This window comes from Danio aesculapii, chromosome 12 (assembly GCF_903798145.1).
Source record: "Danio aesculapii chromosome 12, fDanAes4.1, whole genome shotgun sequence".
NCBI lineage: Eukaryota > Metazoa > Chordata > Actinopteri > Cypriniformes > Danionidae > Danio > Danio aesculapii.
This window is the reverse complement of record NC_079446.1, coordinates 48796629-48817562: the sequence shown is the minus strand read 5'-3', so window position 1 is coordinate 48817562 and position 20934 is coordinate 48796629. Positions and strand designations below refer to the sequence as shown.

The 20934-nt window shown below is 39.9% G+C and overlaps 1 protein-coding gene across 1 annotated transcript in view; it reads right to left on the bottom strand.

Annotated features, from left to right (window-relative positions):
• The window catches only part of LOC130238133 (ryanodine receptor 2-like), a 274083-nt gene that overhangs the window by 192228 nt on the left and 60921 nt on the right, over window positions 1–20934 (bottom strand). The window contains 11 exon segments of the mRNA XM_056469038.1: window positions 646–793; window positions 3521–3680; window positions 5288–5371; window positions 9560–9663; window positions 10005–10109; window positions 13182–13398; window positions 13599–13791; window positions 14320–14561; window positions 14998–15131; window positions 16836–16954; window positions 19851–19946. Coding sequence (XP_056325013.1) covers window positions 646–793; window positions 3521–3680; window positions 5288–5371; window positions 9560–9663; window positions 10005–10109; window positions 13182–13398; window positions 13599–13791; window positions 14320–14561; window positions 14998–15131; window positions 16836–16954; window positions 19851–19946 — 1602 coding nt within the window.

Sequence of the window (20934 nt, the reverse complement as noted above, 5' to 3'; positions counted from 1 at the left end):
TGTGTAGTACTTATGACTAAAGACTTTGGCTTTTTAAGTGTTTATGACTTCTAGTACTGCATGCAAATAAGTGTAAATTTAATTTCACTCAATGTTGTTTTTTTTATAGGTTATTGAGCATACACTGTAAAAAATTCTCACTTAGGGTTTTTGTCTTCTTTTTACTCCAAATATCTAAAAATTCTTTGATCAAGATTCATTTTCTGGTCAAGCAAAAAATATTGTTTTTATTATTATTTAAACATAATTTTAAGAAATAATACGTCAAAATAAAGTGAGTTTTTCCCTAAAACAAGCGAAATATTCTGCCAATGGGGTAAGCAAAACAATCTTGTTTTTCCTTTTGGCATGAGATCAATTTATTTACCACATTGACAAATTATTTAGCTTGTTTTAAAGAAAAACTCACTTCATTTTGACTCATTATTTCCTAAAAGACAATATTTTTTGCTTGTCCAGAAAATGCTTCTTGATTTAAGATGTTTTAGATATTTGGACAAAAAACAAGAGACAAAAATCTAACTAAGAAAAGCCTTTTTACCACTATATTGGTTAACAATAATAACCCTACTACATGGGACAGCAGCATTTGGGAGCATGTGGACAGAGTGTGTGGCTTTATGTGTATTATAAGACTGATGCTACCATGATCTTGATCTGGAGCCTCCAGGTTGTATCCGTAACCCAAAAGAGTCCGAACGGCTTCCCGCAGACTGTCCTTGTTAGACTTCTTGGTTCTCTCATCCAGAAGAACGTAAGGAACGAGACGAGGGTTTCTCTTGTTCTTAATGTCCTGCAGAGACACAGAGACGCATCTGAGAGAGAGACACGGAGCCGTCCTGTCGCCTGTGGGCTTAAGTGTTCGACTGCTTTATCAAACGCTGCGACCAAACACACATCAATCTTACAGACAGCTGTAATCCTGCTGCAGATTCTTCCCATCAGCACAAATGCATATCACAGTATGAGCGCCTTCATATCACCGTGCAATACGTTTCACTTATGAATGCATATGATATGATTATTATTCATACAAACAGGTTTCATAACTAGTAAAGCAACATTTAAACCTTTTAATAAAATGGATACATTTATTATATACTTACTTATTGACTTAACTGTAGTGAAAATATAGTACCACAGGGTTTATCTATAATAACATTAACACTTACATATACAGGTCACTACCTGACAAAAGTCTTGTCACCTACTCAAGTTTAGGAGCAACAAATAATAACTTGACTTCTAGTTGATCATTTGGTGTCAGAAGTGTCTTATATGAAAGGCAAAGGCCTCTAGATTACGCTTATTTGACCCAAAAAATATGATCATGCCTTGATTTTTAATGATTTCATTAGGACAGTAAGGTCTGACTTTGCTACATCTCTGCAATGACTCAAATAACTAATTAATAAAGTCATATGGAACGGCAAAGAAAGCGTTCTTGCAGGACTCCCAGAATTCATCAAGTTTCTTTGGATGCTCAATAATGTTCATGTCTGGTGACTGGGCTGGCCAATCCTGGAGCACTTTGACCTTCTTTGCTTTCAGGAGCTTTGATGTGGAGGCTGAAGTATGAGCAGCAGCGCTATCCTGCTGAAGAATTTGCCCTCTCCTGTGGTTTGTAATGTAATGGGCAGCACAAATTCAATTCAATTCAATTTATGTTTATTTCTATAGCGCTTTTACAATGTAGATTGCGTCAAAGCCGACTTACATAGAAGATTTTAGTGAATTGAAACAGTGTTCAAGTTCAGTTCAGTTTAGCTCAGTTCAGTGTGGTTTAATATTTACTGCTGAGAGTCCAAACACAAATCCATCAATGCGCGGCTCTACAAGTCCCGAACCATGCAAGCCAGTGGCGACAGCAACGAAGAAAAGACTTCACCAATTGGTGAAAGTGAAGGATAAAAAAAACCTCGAGAGGAACCAGGCTCAGTTGGGCACGACCATTTCTCCTATGGCCAAACGTCTTGTGCAGAGCTGCAGTCTAGGCGCAGGAGGCTTGAGAACGCTGGACATCAGTGAAGACTCGTCTGTCCCTGGAGTGTCACAGGAATCACTCTCATGTTCTCCACTCCTCCATGACCACCACAGTAGCTGCTCAGGATACGGCCTGGTCAGAGTTTGTGAAAACCTTGGGATCATCTCTTCGCAGGTCTTGGATCGCATCAGTGGCGCTGCATAATCTCTGGGGGCCTCAGGATGAGTATCCCCAGGTGTAATGTCTTGATACCTCAGGCTGTTGCCATCCACTCTGCAGATCTCTCACACGCCCCCATACTGAATGTAACCCCAAACCATGATTTCTCCTTCACCAAAGTTGACTGATTCCTGTGAGAATCTTGAGTCCATGTGGGTTCAAATAGGTCTTCTGCAGTGTTTGTGATGATTGGGATGCAGATCAACAGATGATTCATTGAAAAAAAAAATAAAATCCACCTTCTGACACTTTTCCAAATGATCAACTAGAAGTAGAGTTATTATTCGTTGCTCTTACAACTGAGATCCACCACGAGACTTTTGTCAGGTAGTGTACAGCATATGCATTCTTTATAAAAGAGCTGCATGATATTGGGGAAAACTTTCAATGCAATATTTAGATTTTCTTTTATTATTATTGCAATACTTCACAAGATACTTGAATAGCTCTTTTTGGAAAGATTCCTGATTTTAGATTGATTGGGATGATATTGTGAGGGAGTGTGTCTGCATAAAATATAATACACTAATTATAAGCTTAGATAAAGAGCAAATATACAAATGAAGAAATCAAATAATCATAAGTACAACAAAGCTGTAGAGTCTTTATTGTTGAAAAAATGAAGAGGGTTCACACTCTCTCATGGACACCAGATTCAAGGACTTAAAAATTAAATGAAAGCACCATTCATTTTAAATCAAGTATCTTTGTAATTCATACCACAGCATTTGTCTTGAATGTTATTACTGTATTTATCAAAACATTTTTACTGTTTTAAATAATCATGTCCAAAAAACTTGTTTTTTTTAAAATTTGTTGAATTCAACGCTGATAACATTTAACAAGTGGTTTCTAAAATACTGATAATATGTGCAATATTTGCTGTTATTGTAAAAGATTTAAACATAAGTTTTTTAAATGAAGAATTTCTCCATTTTCTCTTTCTGTTTTTGACAGCAGCACAGTACAATTGCTGAAATAACAACATAAACAAATGGATTTAAAATTTTAAGCACAATGCTTTCAATGACCTACATTTGTTTTAATGTACTTTCCAGGCCTTGAATCCGTATGTCTGAAGTTCGAGTACTTTTAAAAAGCATGGGAACGCTGATTTAAAGATAATTATTCTTTGTTAAAGCTTGATAAATTGTAATAATTCCTTGTGGTTAAATGCATTAAACACAGTCTGCGATTGATAAGCTTTCATTTTATTGTGGTTAAACTGAAGTGACTCCAAAGTTCTCTCATTTTAGTGAAATAAATGCAGAATAGGAAACTTATTTGTCATTGGCTTTAAGGCTGACCCAGACTGACCTGCTGTATGCCGTATGTCCAGCCCTGCCGTATGCGGTCTCTGGCCCAGACGTTGTGCGCATTTTCTGCCAGCTTGTCCACCATGGCCTCCTGGGTAGACGCCAGTTTGATGTGGCACAGGTCCATCGGTGCAGGTTTATACCCACTAGAAAGCTCATATCTGACATAAGACAGCACAATAATCAACCTGTACCACTAGATCAGCTGTACATAAATGCAACATTCCTTCATTCATTAATCTCTATTTCAAAGGTCGCCACAGTGAAATGAACCGCCAACTATTCCGGCATTTGTTTTATGCAGCGGATGTCCTTCCAGTCCCAACCCAGTACTGGGAAACACCCATACACACTCATTCACACACACACACTCATACACTACAGATAATTTAGTTTATTCAATTCACTTGTAGTGCATGTGTTTGGACTGTGGGGGAAACCGAAGCACCCGGAGTAAACCCACTCCAACACGGGGAAAAACTTCACACAGAAATGCCAACTGGCCCAGCCAAGACTCGAACCAGCGACCTTCTTGCTGTGAGGCGACAGTGCTAACCACTGAGCCACCGTGCCACCCAACATTTGCAACGTGCATTTAATATTATTGCAAAACCGTCCATTTGCATAAATCAATCTAACAAATATCTGACCCAGGACCACAAAACCCATAAGTTTTAATTAAGATTTAGTTAAAGAAGTAAATAATATATACGCTTTCGATAGATCCATACTTTGCAAGTATAGCATAATATTTGGCTGAGATGCATTTACTAAAATTCTGATTTACTAATTTAAATAGTGAGGAAAAATAATCATAAACAATATTTAAATAGTCCACATTAGGTTCTAAGCAATGCACGTTAATAATAAAAATATAGTTTTGATATATTTACATAAGGACATTTACAAAATAGCTTCATGAAACATCATCTTTACCTAATAATTAATGACTTTTGGTATAAAAAATCTATATCTATCAGCGCCAGTAGCCTAGTGGAACTGCGCGCTGACATATAGCACCAACGTGCTCACGGCGACCCGAGTTCGATTCCTGGCTCGAGGTCCTTTGCCAATCCTTCCCCTGCTCCCAATGCTTTCCTGTCTGAATTCTCTACTGTCCTGTCAAAATAAAGGTGAAAAACCCCTAAAAAATAATTATATATATTAAAAAAAAGCTATATCTGTGACCCATACATATACCTAAAATATTCCTGTGTAACCAAAACAATTTTTGTCTTCTAGAGTTACGTTTGTACATATATATGTTCAAATATTCTTTCATTTTCCTTCGGCTTAGTCCCTTATTTATCAGGGGTCATCACAGCGGAATGAACCACCAACTATTCCAGCATATTTTACGCAGCCCTTCCAGCCGCAACCCAGTACTGGGAAACATCCATACACTCTCACATTCACACACACACACTCAAACACTACGGCCAATTTAGTTCATCAATTCCCCTATAGCACATGTGTTTGGACTGTGGGGGAAACCAGAGCACCCGGAGGAAACCCACACCAACACGGGGAGAACATGCAGAAAGAAACTTCACACAGAAGAGCCAACTGACCCAGCCGGGACTCAAACCAGCGACCATCTTGCTGTGAAGCGACAGTGCTAACCACTGAGCCACCGTGCTGGCATGTTCAAATATATTAACTTTTATTTTAAATACATGGCCGTATATCAGATTTTGATTCAGGTGATGGTGATATATATCCAGAAACACAAACATGTTAATATATCATGAATAAAATCTGCACTCACTTTGCTGAAAGCTTGAGATTTTTGACTTTTTCTGCCGCTCGTTCATCTGCCACTCCAACGTGACATCCCAGTGCCAGAAGAGTCCTGCAAAACATGCATGCGCACAGCATTATTCACTGATGACCTCGTTTGTATTTATTTACAGAGGTATTAAATCTATATGTGTGTTCAGACAGGAGTGACACACAGACACACACATACTGTCATGATCACCAGCGATTTAGCCTGTGCAGATCACTGGAGAACTACACATCTGTCACTATATGAAACACAACTCCCAGACGTCTTTGCACTCACACACCAGTTTCTAATTCCTGCTGATTACACACACAGAGCTGGAAGCTGATGATGAACTGATTACCAGGACTATAAAGACAGCTCATTCACACACACACACTCTTTTCTGAGTCTTGTTTACTGTAAGTGAGCATAACGAAGCGTTTTCCTTGTCTTGTCGTGCTTTGACCTTTACTTTGTTTTACTGTTTATGTTGTTTTGCCGCCTGTCCTGATCCTTCGCCTGTTCTCTGCTACACTTTCGGATTACCTGCATGCTCCTGTCTGTCCCTGTTTTGACCTTTGCCTGCCTGACGATTCTCTTAATAATCTGCATTTGGCTCTTCACCTTCGTGGCAAGCCGACTCATTACACAATCTGAATCACAATTGAACACCAGAAACCTCATTCTGCCTGACACTAACTCCTGCTCAACCCAGTTACACTTAATTAAGACACAATCACACACACATACCATACAGCTATAATTAAACACAAGTCAGTAGAACATTTATGATGCTGTGCAAAAAGAAAAAGAGCAGCAGCAAGTATTAAGAGATGCTCCAAGACAAATAGGATTCATCTAAAAAAAACTACTCGCTTTATTCGTGTGAATCATTCAGTGATGTTAGTTCATAGGACACCACTGGATCTACTAGTAAAGAGACACAACAACCAGTCTGACTCATCAGATCATGAGTTCAGTAATGTGTATTTCGTTTACGCATAAACAAATATGGCAAATACAGAGAACAACTGCACTAAATACAAGTAGAATTACTGTTTTACAGCTGTAAGATACGTCTTTGGTGTCTCTAGAATGTGTCTGTAAGTTTCAGCTCAACATATCAATTAGATTATTGATTATACATTGCTGTAAATGCCTATTTTGGGGACAAAGGAAAAAGTGTAGATGTTTTTTGTAGCCTGTGCCTTTAAATGCAAATGAGCTGGTTGTCCCCGCCCACCGTTCCCACATGTGTGCCCGTTTCTCCTGCTGGTCACATAAAAGCCCCTCACACAGTGATACCTGTAAATATCCAGAACATTTCCGGAAAGACTTTACTAGTAAATTTAAATAAGCGCTGTTCACACAGACAAGGACGTTCTGGAATTTTTCCAGCAAAGACCATTCACACATCCATTGCAATATACCGGTAAATTCTGACATCATTAACCAGAAATGAACTCTAAACGGCTGCGATTGTATCTGTAAACATATGACTACATTACAAACTCTGTGGATGGATGAGTATTGTGAACAAATCGATGAAAACATGTGGATGAACACTTTCGCATGTTGAGATGTTCATAATATGTGTGTGTGCTGGCGCTCACCGGCTTAAAGGTAAACAAGCAGCGGTTTATCATAAGCATTTTATCGATATTTTTTTACACAGTTGGCATTAAGGAGGAACATAGAAACGTTATCTGACTAACATCTAGCAGCTGAATGTGTCTGGAAAAATATTTAAAGGCTTTTATTTTCATAAACAACGCGGATGTGAATGTGTCTGAATGTTCTGATTGGCTGGAGCAGACGTCTCACGTCAGCAGGTTCTAAGCGTGAACGCGCTCTTTCCAGCAATCTTCCTTCTGTGTTCACACAGGGCAGCATTCTGGCAAATTACTGGTAATGTTACAACTTCTCTTTCCGGAAAATTCCCGGATGAATTTACCGGTATTTCCAAAAAGGGCCTGTTCATACAAATTTCCTGTAATTTTCCAGAAAGGTCTGTATGTGTGAAAGGGGCTAAACAAACATGAATCAAAAATACCAAGTAAGTTTATTTAATGGATTAGTGGTGGAGTTAATTCAAGCCTTTCTGCAACTATGAGTCACACACAAATGCCTAATGAACATCTAATGAACGTAAAAACTCAACCCAGGCTCATTCTGAAAACGTAGTCCCGAGGACATTTCTGGAGACCACGAATTATGTAGCCAGAGCTACGTATGGCTGCATTTAATTTTTTAAGCGAACGCTGCGGGGCGTTATGACGCCATTCCTTTTAGAGCTTACCGGCTGACCGCTTACATTCGTGTGGAGGGCTTTCTCGCCGCAACCAGTTTTTCCAGTTAGCTCGTCCTGTACATCGGCGGACTTGAGACGCAGAGAGGAGCTGACCACGACGACGACGACCGGGTTCGAGTCCGGGGAAGAAAATCCAGAAATCAGGTAAGACAAAAGCAGAACCCAAGAAATAAAGTGAACAAGTGAATAACAGGGTGAGAATGTGGTAAAATCGGAAAATGTGGTAAAAATCAGACGAGGGCTTTTCTTTTTCTGGGCGGCTTTTGTAAATTGTTGGTTTGGTTTAGGGAAGTAAGTGGGCGGGCGGATCAATCGGTAAAATTGGTTAGGTTCAGGGAAGGACGAGGGTGGGTCGGTCGGCCGATTGGCTGGTCGCCCAGTCAATCATTCAGCCAGTCGGAGAGATGGTCGTTCGACAGCGGCCTCTGGTGGGTTTACGTGAGAACAGCGCGGGCGCGAACGGCACTCGCGAGAGACATTTGAGAAGCGAAAAAGTGCACATAGCGGCCTCTCGTGTATTCGCGAAAACCAAAAACTGCAAAAACATGTACCTCCTGGGACGTATTTCGCAGTCTCCAGAAACGTCCACGGGACTGCGTTTTCAGAATGAGCCTGGGTTGTAAAAACTGGTTGCTATTTGCTTACATATTTATAAATAGAATATTAAAATAATGTTAAAATAAAAACATAATTTTAAAATAGATTTTTATTTAGCTTGAATATAATTTTGCTTTCTGCTATGAAAACAGCAACGCATAATTTACCTGAAAAGAAATGCCATTACAAGGTTTGAGGTATACACACACAAACCAGGATTTTTTCTGTGTGTTTGAAGCATCCTCCTATATAGTTGTACTGACACCATGCAGCTGTGTTGATTCCAGTGGTTATGAATTATATAGAAATGTTACTGTTACAAACATGCACTGTTTTAAACTTGTAAAAACTTATTCTTGAGGTGCAGCTGATCACAGAAAGTTGGAACAGATCTATTAATCCCAGTTTCTTTGCAAATCCTGTTCTGTGGACATGTTTACATGCATTACTACGGAGACATGTTAATATGCTCCTGTCAATCAATTTAGTGGGTGGGGAAAACCACACTCCTACGTCATGTTGCGAAGGGCCTCAAAGTCACTAGGATTTGGATCCTATATTAATATTAGGATTTTTTTTTTAAAGAGACTTGTGTTTCTATTACTGTGGACACATTATACCTACACACAGTTCTGTCTAAACACCAAACAAAAGTTGATTTTAAATCATAGGTGCCCTTTAACATAAATTTAATATATAAATATTAAATATCTCATTCATTTGTTTTCCTTCGGCTTAGTCCCTTTATTCATCTGGGGTCACCACAGCGGAATGAACCGCCAACTTATCCAGCATTTGCTTTACACAGCAAATGCTCTTCCAGCTGTAACCCAGTACACATTCATTCACACACACACACACACACACACACACTCATACACTACGGCAAATTTATTTCATCCAATTGACCTACAGTATAGACCATTTCAATGTGGTGATGTCATTGGCATCACATTGTCACACTTCCTGCTTGTTATCAAACTATTTCATAACTATATCTAGAGGCAATTCAATCACAACTTAACATTAAATAGCTATCATGACATTATTTATCAATATGCAGACCTTTTTGGATTCTCGGACGCTATGGAAATTAAAAATGTAAAACAGGAAATACGTTAGCACCATTGTTATTGTTTACATCCCTTAAAATGGTCTATAGCACACGTGTTTGGACTGTGGGGGAAACCGGAGCACCCCACACCAACTCGGGGAGAACATGCAAACTCCACACAGAAATGCCAACTGACCCTGCTGGGACTCGAACCAGTGACATTCTTGCTGTGAGGTGACAGTGCTAATCACTGAGCCACTGTGTCGCCCCTATATTAAATATCAATACAAAACATGTAATGAAAACTCACTTGAGCGTCTCCTGAGACATCTGTAGGTTGTAGCTGCGCTCTTGTTCAGGAAGTCTGGAAAACTCCACCAGACACGGATGCTGACGTTTATTATCATCTCGCACCTACACAATATACAAATGAGGGGGTCATTTTTGTGTTATAAAAAGTCAAAAACTGAAATAATCAGACAGGATCAGTGTAGTTTATGTGCAGATTATGATAATGATAATAATGAGAGTGAAAAACATTAAATAGTTTATTGAAAATAGTTTCTGCTGGACACTTTAGTCAGTATGCAGATTATAAAACATTACGAAAATGGGAGTGATATCAAAACACTGTACAAACAATGAATCAAAGTAAAACATTTGCTAAATATAAAATAGTTTTTGTTTAAACTGTAGGAAGGAAGCTTTTAAAATGTCCACAGAGGAACTAAACTGGTGCGGTGTGTGTGACGTACCGCTCCGTAAGTCCATCCCAGATCAATCTTGTTCATCACCCACAGCTCATGGATGTTTTCAGCCAGTTTCTCTCGGATCCGCTCAAGATGTGGCGGCAAAACAATCTACATGGCAGAAACACACACACACCACAATCACATCGGAGTACATTAATTTCATGACACTACAGAGTTCAAACAAACTCAAATATCCTGACAATGTTCATCCATCAAATAATAAACTGTTGACCAGCAGGAATGTGAACCTGACAGGTGTGTGTGTACAGGTTCAGCTATAATTGTATAGTTAGATATCAAAACGACTTACTAGTGAGGACATTTTACTGGTCTTTAATAAGTAAAAAGGCTTATAAATTGGCCAGAATGTGTTTTTATTAGTATCTAATTGGATTATGGATTATGGGTAGGGGTAGACAATATCCCATATGATTAACCTGAGAGAAAAACAAAGGAAGTCTATATAATGTCCTCACTAAGACAGCAAAACAAATGTTTGTGTATGTGTTTCTATGCATCTCTCTGTGTGTGTACCTTATATTACTAACATTGTGGGGACCAAATGTCTCCTCAAGTACAGCAATAGCATTAAACTTTGACTTTGTGTGTAGGGTTATCAAAAGTACACTGGCTGTGTCCGAAACTGCATACTTCCATACTATACAGTATGCTAAAATCAGTATGCGAGCCGAGCAGTATGTCCGAATTCATAGAATTCGAAAATCAGTATGTGAGAATTACCCGGATGACTTACTACGTCCTACGAGATTCTGAAGTGTGCATCCCATGCACACTGCGCTATCCCATGATGCCCTGCGAGAGAATTCATGAATGGGAGTGAAGTGACGCAACTGATGCAGGCAGGTCACGTGACCATGACAAAATGGCGGATGTAGTACGTCCGAATTCTATTCAGACTTCTTACATTCATACTGTATAGAACACACATTTCCAACATCCAAGTAGTATGTTTAAATTCAAATGCAGTACCTACTAAGTAGTAGGCGGTTTCGGACACAGCTACTGACACTGTTTTAAGCATTCCAAAGCCACATCTATCAGCTGATCTGTCCATAAGCTGACATACGAGCAAACCGCTGATGGATCAAATGATTGACACAGCTATGAAACACTCCATTGTCCATGTATCTCTGTTTGTACTTAGTGAACAGCGGTGAAGAGTGGTAAACTGATGACCAATCATGATGGCCTATCACACTCATACCTGTTGAGCAACAGCACACAAATCTTTGCAGGAAATTAGCAGTACTGATTAGTACCGACATCGATAATTTTGACAACCCTACTTGTGGGGATTTTTTCGGTCCCTATGAGAAAAACAGCTCATAAATCACACAGAATGAAGTACTTTGAAAATACTTAGCAAAACTGCAGATTGTTACCTGTAACTCGGTCCTGGAGGGCTGGTGTCCTGCACAGTTTAACTTCAGCTTCTTTCATTACACCTATCTGGATTTAGTTTCTAGTGCACCTAGTAAAAGCTTGATTAGCTAGTTCAGGTGTTTCTAATTGGGTTTAAACTAATCTCTGCAGGATACTGGCCCTCCAGAACCGAGTTTGGGCACCCCTGCTGTAAGGATTGAGTTTAGGGGGACAGAATATGCAGAGTTTAGATCCAACCCTAATCAAACAAACCTTCCTATAGCTTTATAGTGATCTTGAAGACACTGATTAGCATGTGCAGATGTGTTTGATTAGTGTTGGAGCAAACTTTGCAGGACACCGGCCCTCCAGGACTGAGTTTGCCCATCCCTGGTGTAACGAATATGGCCGATTAGAAACATAATTATTCTACTTTTATTCAACAACTAATACACCGTCAACTTCTCCTACTCAGGAAAAGACTGGATGGTCAGTTGTTATCCGATTTCAAGGTATTTACACACGAAGGAATGCTCAGAAAGGGACACACAAAGAACTTCTATAAGCTCCTTGCCTAATACTGGCGCTTTTTTGTAAACTATTATTCATTTTATTTGTTATCAGGTGTTTTGCAACAAGTCTCTTGCTCATGTATTAATATTATGGTTTTAATACTTCTGCAATCAATGTTTAACTCTACCACAGCAAAACAAGATCATAGATGGCTCATGTTTGATATCCCTGCAAAGCTAATTTGGTGTACTGAACGATTGTTTACATTTTGTGTTGATACATGTGCAACATATTAACATTTTAAGAAGCTTTGAACATTTCTGCATCAGTTTACAACCAGAATTCCTATGCAAATCACTACAAAATACAATAAAACGTGCCTCAGGGGAGTCAACTACTCATTGGTCAACTCTGGTACAAAACCTTGTGACTAAGGCCACCACCCTTGCAGACTTGAACCCAGAACTAGAATCCAGGAGAAACCCAGAAGACTCCAGGGAGCAGGGACCCAGACAAAATGCCTTAATCGCACAGCTCAGACATTCTCATCTCCGATACCTTTCTTTCTTTCTTTTTCCGTCAAGAGTCTAGTTAAGTTTAGTGCGCCGCAAAACTAGAAGTCAACACGACTAGCCCTTTTGCTGCTTTAAAACTTGAAACGACAGACTCTACCCAACTTCAAGCCTCGCGAGGACAAAGAACTGACCACCAGCTTGCCACGTACTCAATGTAGCTCAAAGTAACACCTCCAGACTACCACTGAACTGGTGTAAATTAAATGTAACCCTAAAGAGACCATAGAAGGGTTAAATTGATTGTTGATGTTTTTGGTTTGCTTGGCTTGGTCTTACAAAATCCGAGGTTTTTCCATCATTACATGTTCTCAGACTCTTATTTTTCTTCCTTTACTCTTCTCTACACTTATATGAATGTGTGTGTGTTTGTGTTAGTTTCTGTTAAATTAGTCAATAAAGTTTCATTTTGTATTAAGTAAGGTGCCTGTGCATGTTTATGAATCTAAAGTCTTAAACTTCGATCTTGCTACCCTGCTTAAACATAAATGGGTTTTTATTTTTGATAGCAATAGCCGTAATTAAAGTCAACTGTCCTTTCGATCGCTGGACGATTCGTTTGTTTGGATTTAAAGAGTCGATTCTTTTGAAGCCCAATTCTAACGAATCTTCAATTCTTTTTGAGCTAATTCGCTACACTGGTCTAGAAAAATCATTACCTCTATGGGTAATCTCCATTAAGATAGCTCTGTCTGTCTGTGTGTGTGTGTACCTGACTGGTGTCCACGGGTGTTGGAGTGAAGGCTGCCTGTGAGAGCGTGACCGTGGGTCCAAGAAGGTCCCGTGTGTTGCCATGATCCTGCTTGTACTCCTGGCTGTGCTCGACTCTCAGCTTCTCTCGTGGTAAAACGGCTTCGAAACACGGGGCATAACCAGACGGAGGCAGGAACTTGAACTCGCCGTGACGACCACCCAACAAGAAGCGAACTCTGAGAAGGATGAGGAGAGTTTACACCAATGATGATCATAACTACATCTTCATAACTCATCTCACGTGTTTCCACATTGTGATGACATATTTACAACCATCTGCTTCATTTAAATGATAACGTCAGCTTCCAGGATTCTAGGCCTATCAGCCTGACCGACCAATAGCAGACGAGGGGTGTGGCTAATTTGACAGACTCACTTGACTCCAGCAGAAAAGGAGACGACTGGGAAGAAGAGTCCATCCGAGTTGAAGTTCTCAAACATTCCCTGCACCGGCTGGCCGTTGATGCGGAAGGAGATGCTGGGAGCGCTGAGGTCCAGACAGCAGCTCACCACATCCTCGGCCCGCAGCAGGTGCTGATTGGGTGAGCTGACCGACCGCGCCACACAGCCTGCCAATTACATCACACAGTGACTATACATTTAAAACTGCTGAACACACGGACGTATGCCTCACATTTTCAACAACTTCAGCAAATCTCTCTCACACACACAAACACACTGTGTAGACAGCAATCTAAATCGGGTTTAGCTGATAGCAAATGTTATGTTGACTGATAATTCTAGCCACAGTTAGCTGTATTTTGCATTATTTTGTGCATTTATCATGAAGCTGCCAGAACACTCCTGTAAATGCAGTGATCCCCTCACAGCCTTTTGGTGTATTAACGGCCGCCCAAGTATATTTTATGACATGTTTTTTTTTCTATTATTGCATTTGCATTGAAATCATCAATTTTTATGCCTAAAAATTAATTCTTAAGTCTATAACTGATTATACTTTAATTACATTACAAAATCGTTGCTGTAAAAGGAACCTTATGAACTTGAAAATAGTCACCGGACGTTCATCAGTGGCTGAAAAACACTAGCTGTGCATATAGCCCATTACACCCAAAGGTCAAAGGTTGAGCCATTACCTGCCCAAAGGTGCAGCCCATCAAAGCCGTATGAGTAGAGATCATCCCCGACGCCGTTGCCGCCCCATCCCTCTCCTCCGCCCGGATATGGCCCGTAGCCCTGAGTGGACGCCCAGCCCACCCGCAGGTGTGTGGCTTCAGCCGTCACGAACGGATCCACATGGTCCACGATCAGCTCATAATACCACTTCTTGTACTGTGCGGACCCTTCGCTCACACCCAAGAAGATATTGGGCCTCATGCTGAATGAGTGACACAGAGAGATTGGCTAAGAGATGAACCCTTTTACATTTCCGGGTTTCCCAGGAGCATAAGTTGGTAAGCTTAGAGATCAGGTAATGGGAGAGTACAACAAATCATTTGTTTACAATCCAAATTGCTGAAATAATGACAGAAAAACTCCAGGATGGTGTTATTAAGACTTTCAGAAAGAGGAAAACAATATTGTAAGACTGATAACGGCAGCCAGAAGAGAGAATAATGTCAGATTTACACACACTTCACACAAGCGGTAATTCATTGATATAAATAAACATAAAGAATACATAATACATTCATGAATACATATAAATGTTCATATGTTTTTTTAATCTGAATATCTATAATCTATAAACTTGTGAAAAGCATCCATTAGGAAGTGCTGGTGTGAGACAGGAAGTGATGTCAATGCTCTTTTACCTGCTGACGTGGTTAACGAGGCGCGTCTGAAGCAGCAGGTCTCTGCCGGGCAGCAGATTATCACAGATCAGGTGCTGATTAGAGCGAACGGCCACCCCGTGACACACGCACAGAGAACACAGGACATCCAGAACCTGAACATCAGCACACACTGCAGTCAGTCACACTGAGCTACCATACAATATAACATAAAACATACACTTACAATCTACAAGCTTTACTTGTAATAGCAAATGTACAGTTGAAGTCAGAAGTTTTACCCCGCCTGTATATTTTTCCCCAATTTATGATACATTTCTAAACATGATAGTTTTAATAACCGATTTCTTTTATCTTTCCCATGATGACAGCACATAATATTTGACTAGATATTCAGAATAGATTTTAAAGTATTATTACTGGTCTATAAATCACTAAATGGCCTCAATACATTATAGATATGCTCACTGAATACAAACCTAACAGATCACTTTAGGATCAAATAAACTAGAAACTCCAAGAGTTCAGTCAAAGCAGTGTGAATCGGCATTCAGCTACTAACAGCGCCCCCTACTGCTGGAATCAGCTTACAGAAATGATCAGATGTGCTCCAACATTAGGCACATTCACATCAAGACTGAACACACATCTGTTTAGCTGTGCCTTTACTGAATGAGCACTGTGCTACGTCCTACAGATCACACTATTGTGTTTTTCTCTTCTTTTTCATTCTTTTATAACACATTTTATCTGTTTTTATGTTTTTTTTTTACAATTTCTATTGTTTGTTTTTATTTCTCTTATACTTGTTTCTTTTACTGTTGTTTATGTAAAGCACTTTGAATTGCCACTGTGTATGAAATGTGCTATAGAAATAAACTTGCCTTGCCTTGCCTAGATATTTTTTCAAGACACTAGTATTCAGCTTAAAGTGACATTCAAAGGCTTAACTGGGTTAATTAGGGTAAAGTTAGGGTAATTAGGCAAGTCATTGTATAACAGTGGTTTGTTCTGGAGACAATCCAAAACTAATACTGCTTAAGGGGGCTAATAATATTGACCTTAAAATGGCTTTAAAACAATTAAAAAACGATTTTATTCAAGCAGAAATAAAACAAATAAATAAAATAATAAATAAAAAATAATAAAACAAAAGACTTTCTCCAGAAGAACAAATATTATAGGAAATTTATTCATTCATTCCTTTTCTTTTCGGCTTAGTCCCTTTATTAATCAGGCGTCGCCACAGCGAAATGAACCGCCAACTTATCCAGCACATGTTTTATGCAGCGGATGCCCTTCTAGCTGCAACCCATCACTGGGAAACATCCATGCACACTCATTCACACTCATACACTACGGACAATTTAGCCCACCCTATTCACCTATACCACAGGTCTTTGGACTTGTGGGGGAAACCGGAGCATCCGGAGGAAACCCACGTGAACATGGGGAGAACATGCAAACTCCACAGAGAAACGCCAACTGACCCAGCCGAGGCTTGAACCAGTGACCTTCTTGCTGTGAGGCAAACATGCTACCCACTGTACCACCGCGTCGCCTATTATGGGAAATACTGTGAAAAATTTGGGAAAATATTTGAAAAAGAAAATCAAATTCACAGGAGGGCGAATAATTTGTATAAAAATTAACAGTATATGCTCCTTATTGCACTTCTCAATACCAGAATGTAGTTTAGTTTGTCAATCAGAGCAGAATCGCTCAAAATAATGTAGATGTAAACATTTTAATGCAAGTCAAATTCCTTCCATTTGGAGTTTTATTTGATTTGATTCCCTAACATTGAAACACACACACACACACACACACACACACACACCGTCACACACTGCTGTCACCTTGTGGTTGCGTCCGTGTTTGTCCAGCAGTGAGATGATGGATTTGATGTGTCCTTCTTTAATAATGTTCAGAGCTTCTGGACTCTCCACCAGAACACAGTGCAGAACCTCCAGAATCCCTGCAGACAAACACACACACACACACACACTAAACATTTACGCACACACACATCCTCATCACACAATACAAGGATTCATGAGATGACCCAATATCACAATACACAAACCACCAACATCGCATGACGCAAATCCCACGTACACACAAAAAACATCACGCTAATCAAATCATGACGACAACAACATGCAGATCATACATCACAAACATCACAACACACATACATCACAATGCCATCACACAACATTACAAACACACAAAAAACGATTCATGAGATGACCCTATATAACAACACACAAACCACCAATATCACAGCACACAAATACCACGTACACCCAAAAAACATCACACTAATCATATCATGACGACAACAACATAAAGTGCATCACATACATCACAACACACACATATCACATGCATCATAACACGCAATAACATCCGCACAACACATCACAACCATATTATATGCATCACAAACACACAACATGCACATAGCAACACCTGATATTCAAGCATCATTCAAAGTCAAACGCACCATAAACAAATGAATCACAACCTCCCAACACCAACACAATCATCAGATTAGCGCTTGACTCAATATGATAAATAACATTGTGATGTGATGACATTTATATGTTTAAAAAAATTCATGCAAGTTTACAGTAAATTCTTTTCTACTGGTCAATAGTGCTTACACATGTTGGCTGACAATCAGACAACTGACTGGATCTATCTTCAAGCTAAGCTAAGCTAAGCTAACCTAGCCTAACCAATCCAAAACAACCAAGTCAACTGAGCAGTTCAGTTTTGACCAAGCGGCAACCTCCCGCTCTCCCTCGAGAAGCCAATACGGAAGTAACTAAAACTGCAATTCATCGACTCGCCTTGGGGGGCTGGCTCCAGGAAGTCCAGGTCATTTCTGACTGCAATGGGACATTGGCCATTTTTACAGCTGATAAAAACATGCTTACAGCCTGAGACAAATGATGGCTTTGGTGCATATAGCCATGATTAACCTTCATGACAACTGTGAGGGGGGTGAATTTTTTTATAACTCATACGTTTCGTTTTTATTGAGTTATAATAAGTTTGCATAATTAAGGGCGTGGCCACTTGAGTGACAGCTAGGTCTCGCTGCTCGCTGTCTCGTCCCCTGAGCTGATTACGGCTAATTAGCCAATAAACTCGGCATATACATCGCATTTTTGTGTTGATTAATGTTTCTTTACACAGTCAATCGCCTTTTGGGATTATTTTCTACAATTATCAGATGATATGGGATGCTGTGTGCACATAATTGTGCTCACAAACCATTCACGTGGCCTCCGTTTCCCATGTGAGTAAAGTTATATACTTGTATACCATCTCTATAAATGTATTTGTTTTATTTAAGATCATTTATCATTTATAATGTTCTTTAGAGCTGTAATGCCCTCCAGAATCTGACAGATTGATTAGCTGGAGGCTCTAGATCAGTCATCTGAAGCGTTATCATACAGTGTTGTGCTGGAGTTCATCAATAGTCTTGCATTTACTAACACACACTATATCTGAAGTGTTTGGAAGTAATTCAGGTTTTCCTCCTGTTGAAAAACGTCATAAGAACACTGTTTAGTGGCTCAATGTATTACTACAGTGTTTTTTAAAAGTCTAAACACTTTATTGATATAGTGTACAGCTAAGCACATGTGGTCAGAACACAAACGAGTCGCAGGTAATAAAGTATCAAGCGTTTCTCCCAAAGTAAAGTCTGTCTGCCAGCTCCAAGCAAAATGCCAGCAGGTGTCTGTAGCTCCGCTCACTCTCCGCCTCTTTGCCCTTGTTTGGTATCCTGCAGTCGGTGCGATGACGCACGAACAAAATGGCAACGGTTGGCCACGCCTACTTGTAGCTTCATTTGCGCTCTTCAGAAACCTATGGGTGACGTCACGGGTGCTCCGTCCATATATTTTACAGTCTATGGTTTTGACTGACTGCAGCTCTGATCTGAATCTACACACAAAAACATCCCTAATGAAAAAACAGCCTAAACCAGCCTAAGCTGGTTGGCTGGTTTTAGCTGGTTGACCAGCCTGGTTTTAGAGGGGTTTTGGCCACTTCCAGGCTGGCTTCCAGCCATTTCCAGTTTGGTCTTGGCTGGTCAGGCTGGAAAATGACCAGCTAAAACCAGCTTGACCAACCTGGTTTAAGATGGAAATAGCTGGTTTTGGCTAGGCTGGTCAATCTGGTTTTAACTGGTCATCTCCCAGCCAGACCAGCTAAGACCAAGCTGGAAATGGCTTGAAACCAGCCTGGAAGTGGCCAACCCCCCTCTAAAACCAGCCTGGTTGACCAGCTAAAACCAGCCAATCAGCCTAGGCTGGTTTAAGCTGTTTTGTTCAGTAGGGATACACACTTGTTTTGGTGATTTGTGGGGACATTCCATAGGTGTAGTGTTTTTTAATATAATGTACAAACTGTATTTTCTATCACCCAACCCCGACCCTACACATATCCCCACCCCTTAGAGCAGTGTTTCCCAACTCTGTTCCTGGAGGCACACCAACAGTACATATTTTGAATGTCTCCCTTATCTGACCTATTAACTTCAGGTGTTGGAGTCTCTTCTGATGTTATGCTGAGTTGATTCAGGTGTGTTTGATCAGGAAGAGGTTGAAAATGTGGACTGTTGGTGTGCCTTCAGGAACAGGGTTGGGACACACTGCTTTAGAGGAAACTTTGTGCATTTTTACGTTCTCAAAAATCTCGTCCTGTATAAAAGATAAGCCTTTTGACAATGGGGAAATCCGAAACGTTCTCTTAAGTCACCTCCTCCTTGTTATACCATGTCATTTTCCTGTCATTATACAAACATGTGTATTGATATGTCACAAAAACATGCAAACACACACCATACATACCAGACGACGCTTCCAACCGCTCCAGACGACTGATCAGCCAATCCAGAGAGCCGGAGAACTGGGCGCAGTTCTTCCTGTTTCCTCTGATCAGAGCAGCTTCAGACACATAGGCGGTCATGTGATGAGAACAATAATATTCACAATTATAATTAATTACAGCAGTGTGCAGCGTTCACCGCATGTGTAGTAAATGAGCTTTAACGGCGCTTTCAAAAGCCAGACTGTGTGCACTGTGTGAAATACTGCATCCCACAATGCACTGCACATAACATTCTCTATCACTGTTTCATCAGATGCAGGGCCGGATTAATCAATGGGCCTTATGGGCTACAGGTGCAGGGGCCCGTGCGCACTTGGGGCCCCTGTGAGGGGAGGAAATAAAGCCAATTTCGGAGTGTCTTTTTAGGCTAAGTGCAAATAGCGCACAAGTTGGAATAAGCTATATTCACGGTTTCCACGCATCAATGTCTGATCGACAGAGACAAGATAAGTAAAGAGTGTGGCTAATGACAGCATGAGTGGCGTACCTCGTAAAGCACACGGCAACATCATTTGACACGATCGATCATTAACTGGGTTCGAATCTGCTGAACTGGTGCTACTTTTTCTCTCCCCATTACATATCAGATTGGAAATATATTTATTTTTAAAAGTAAGGAAACATGACATAGAGTCAAAATTTGCCTCGTGGATATTTAATCATGTTTGGCCTATTTTATGTGTATAATATTCTATAAACAGTTATTTTTCACCTGGTGTTAAACGTTAGCAACATCCTAATAGAATTGATTTGTATCTACAATGTTAGTCGCCCTTTTCCGAACTCTGTTCGTCATCAATGAGGGTACAGAAGAAGACGTTATGGTAACGTTAGATGAGTAAGCTAACCAGGAGGCTAACGGCAGCACTGGATTGGAGAGGCATTGTGTGTTATATGCCATGCCAATAATATGGTTTACAAGCTTGTAGAAGTTATTCATTAAAATTACCCTTAAAAAAATTATAATTATTATATATATATATATATATATATATATATATATATATATATATATATATATATATATATATATATATATATATA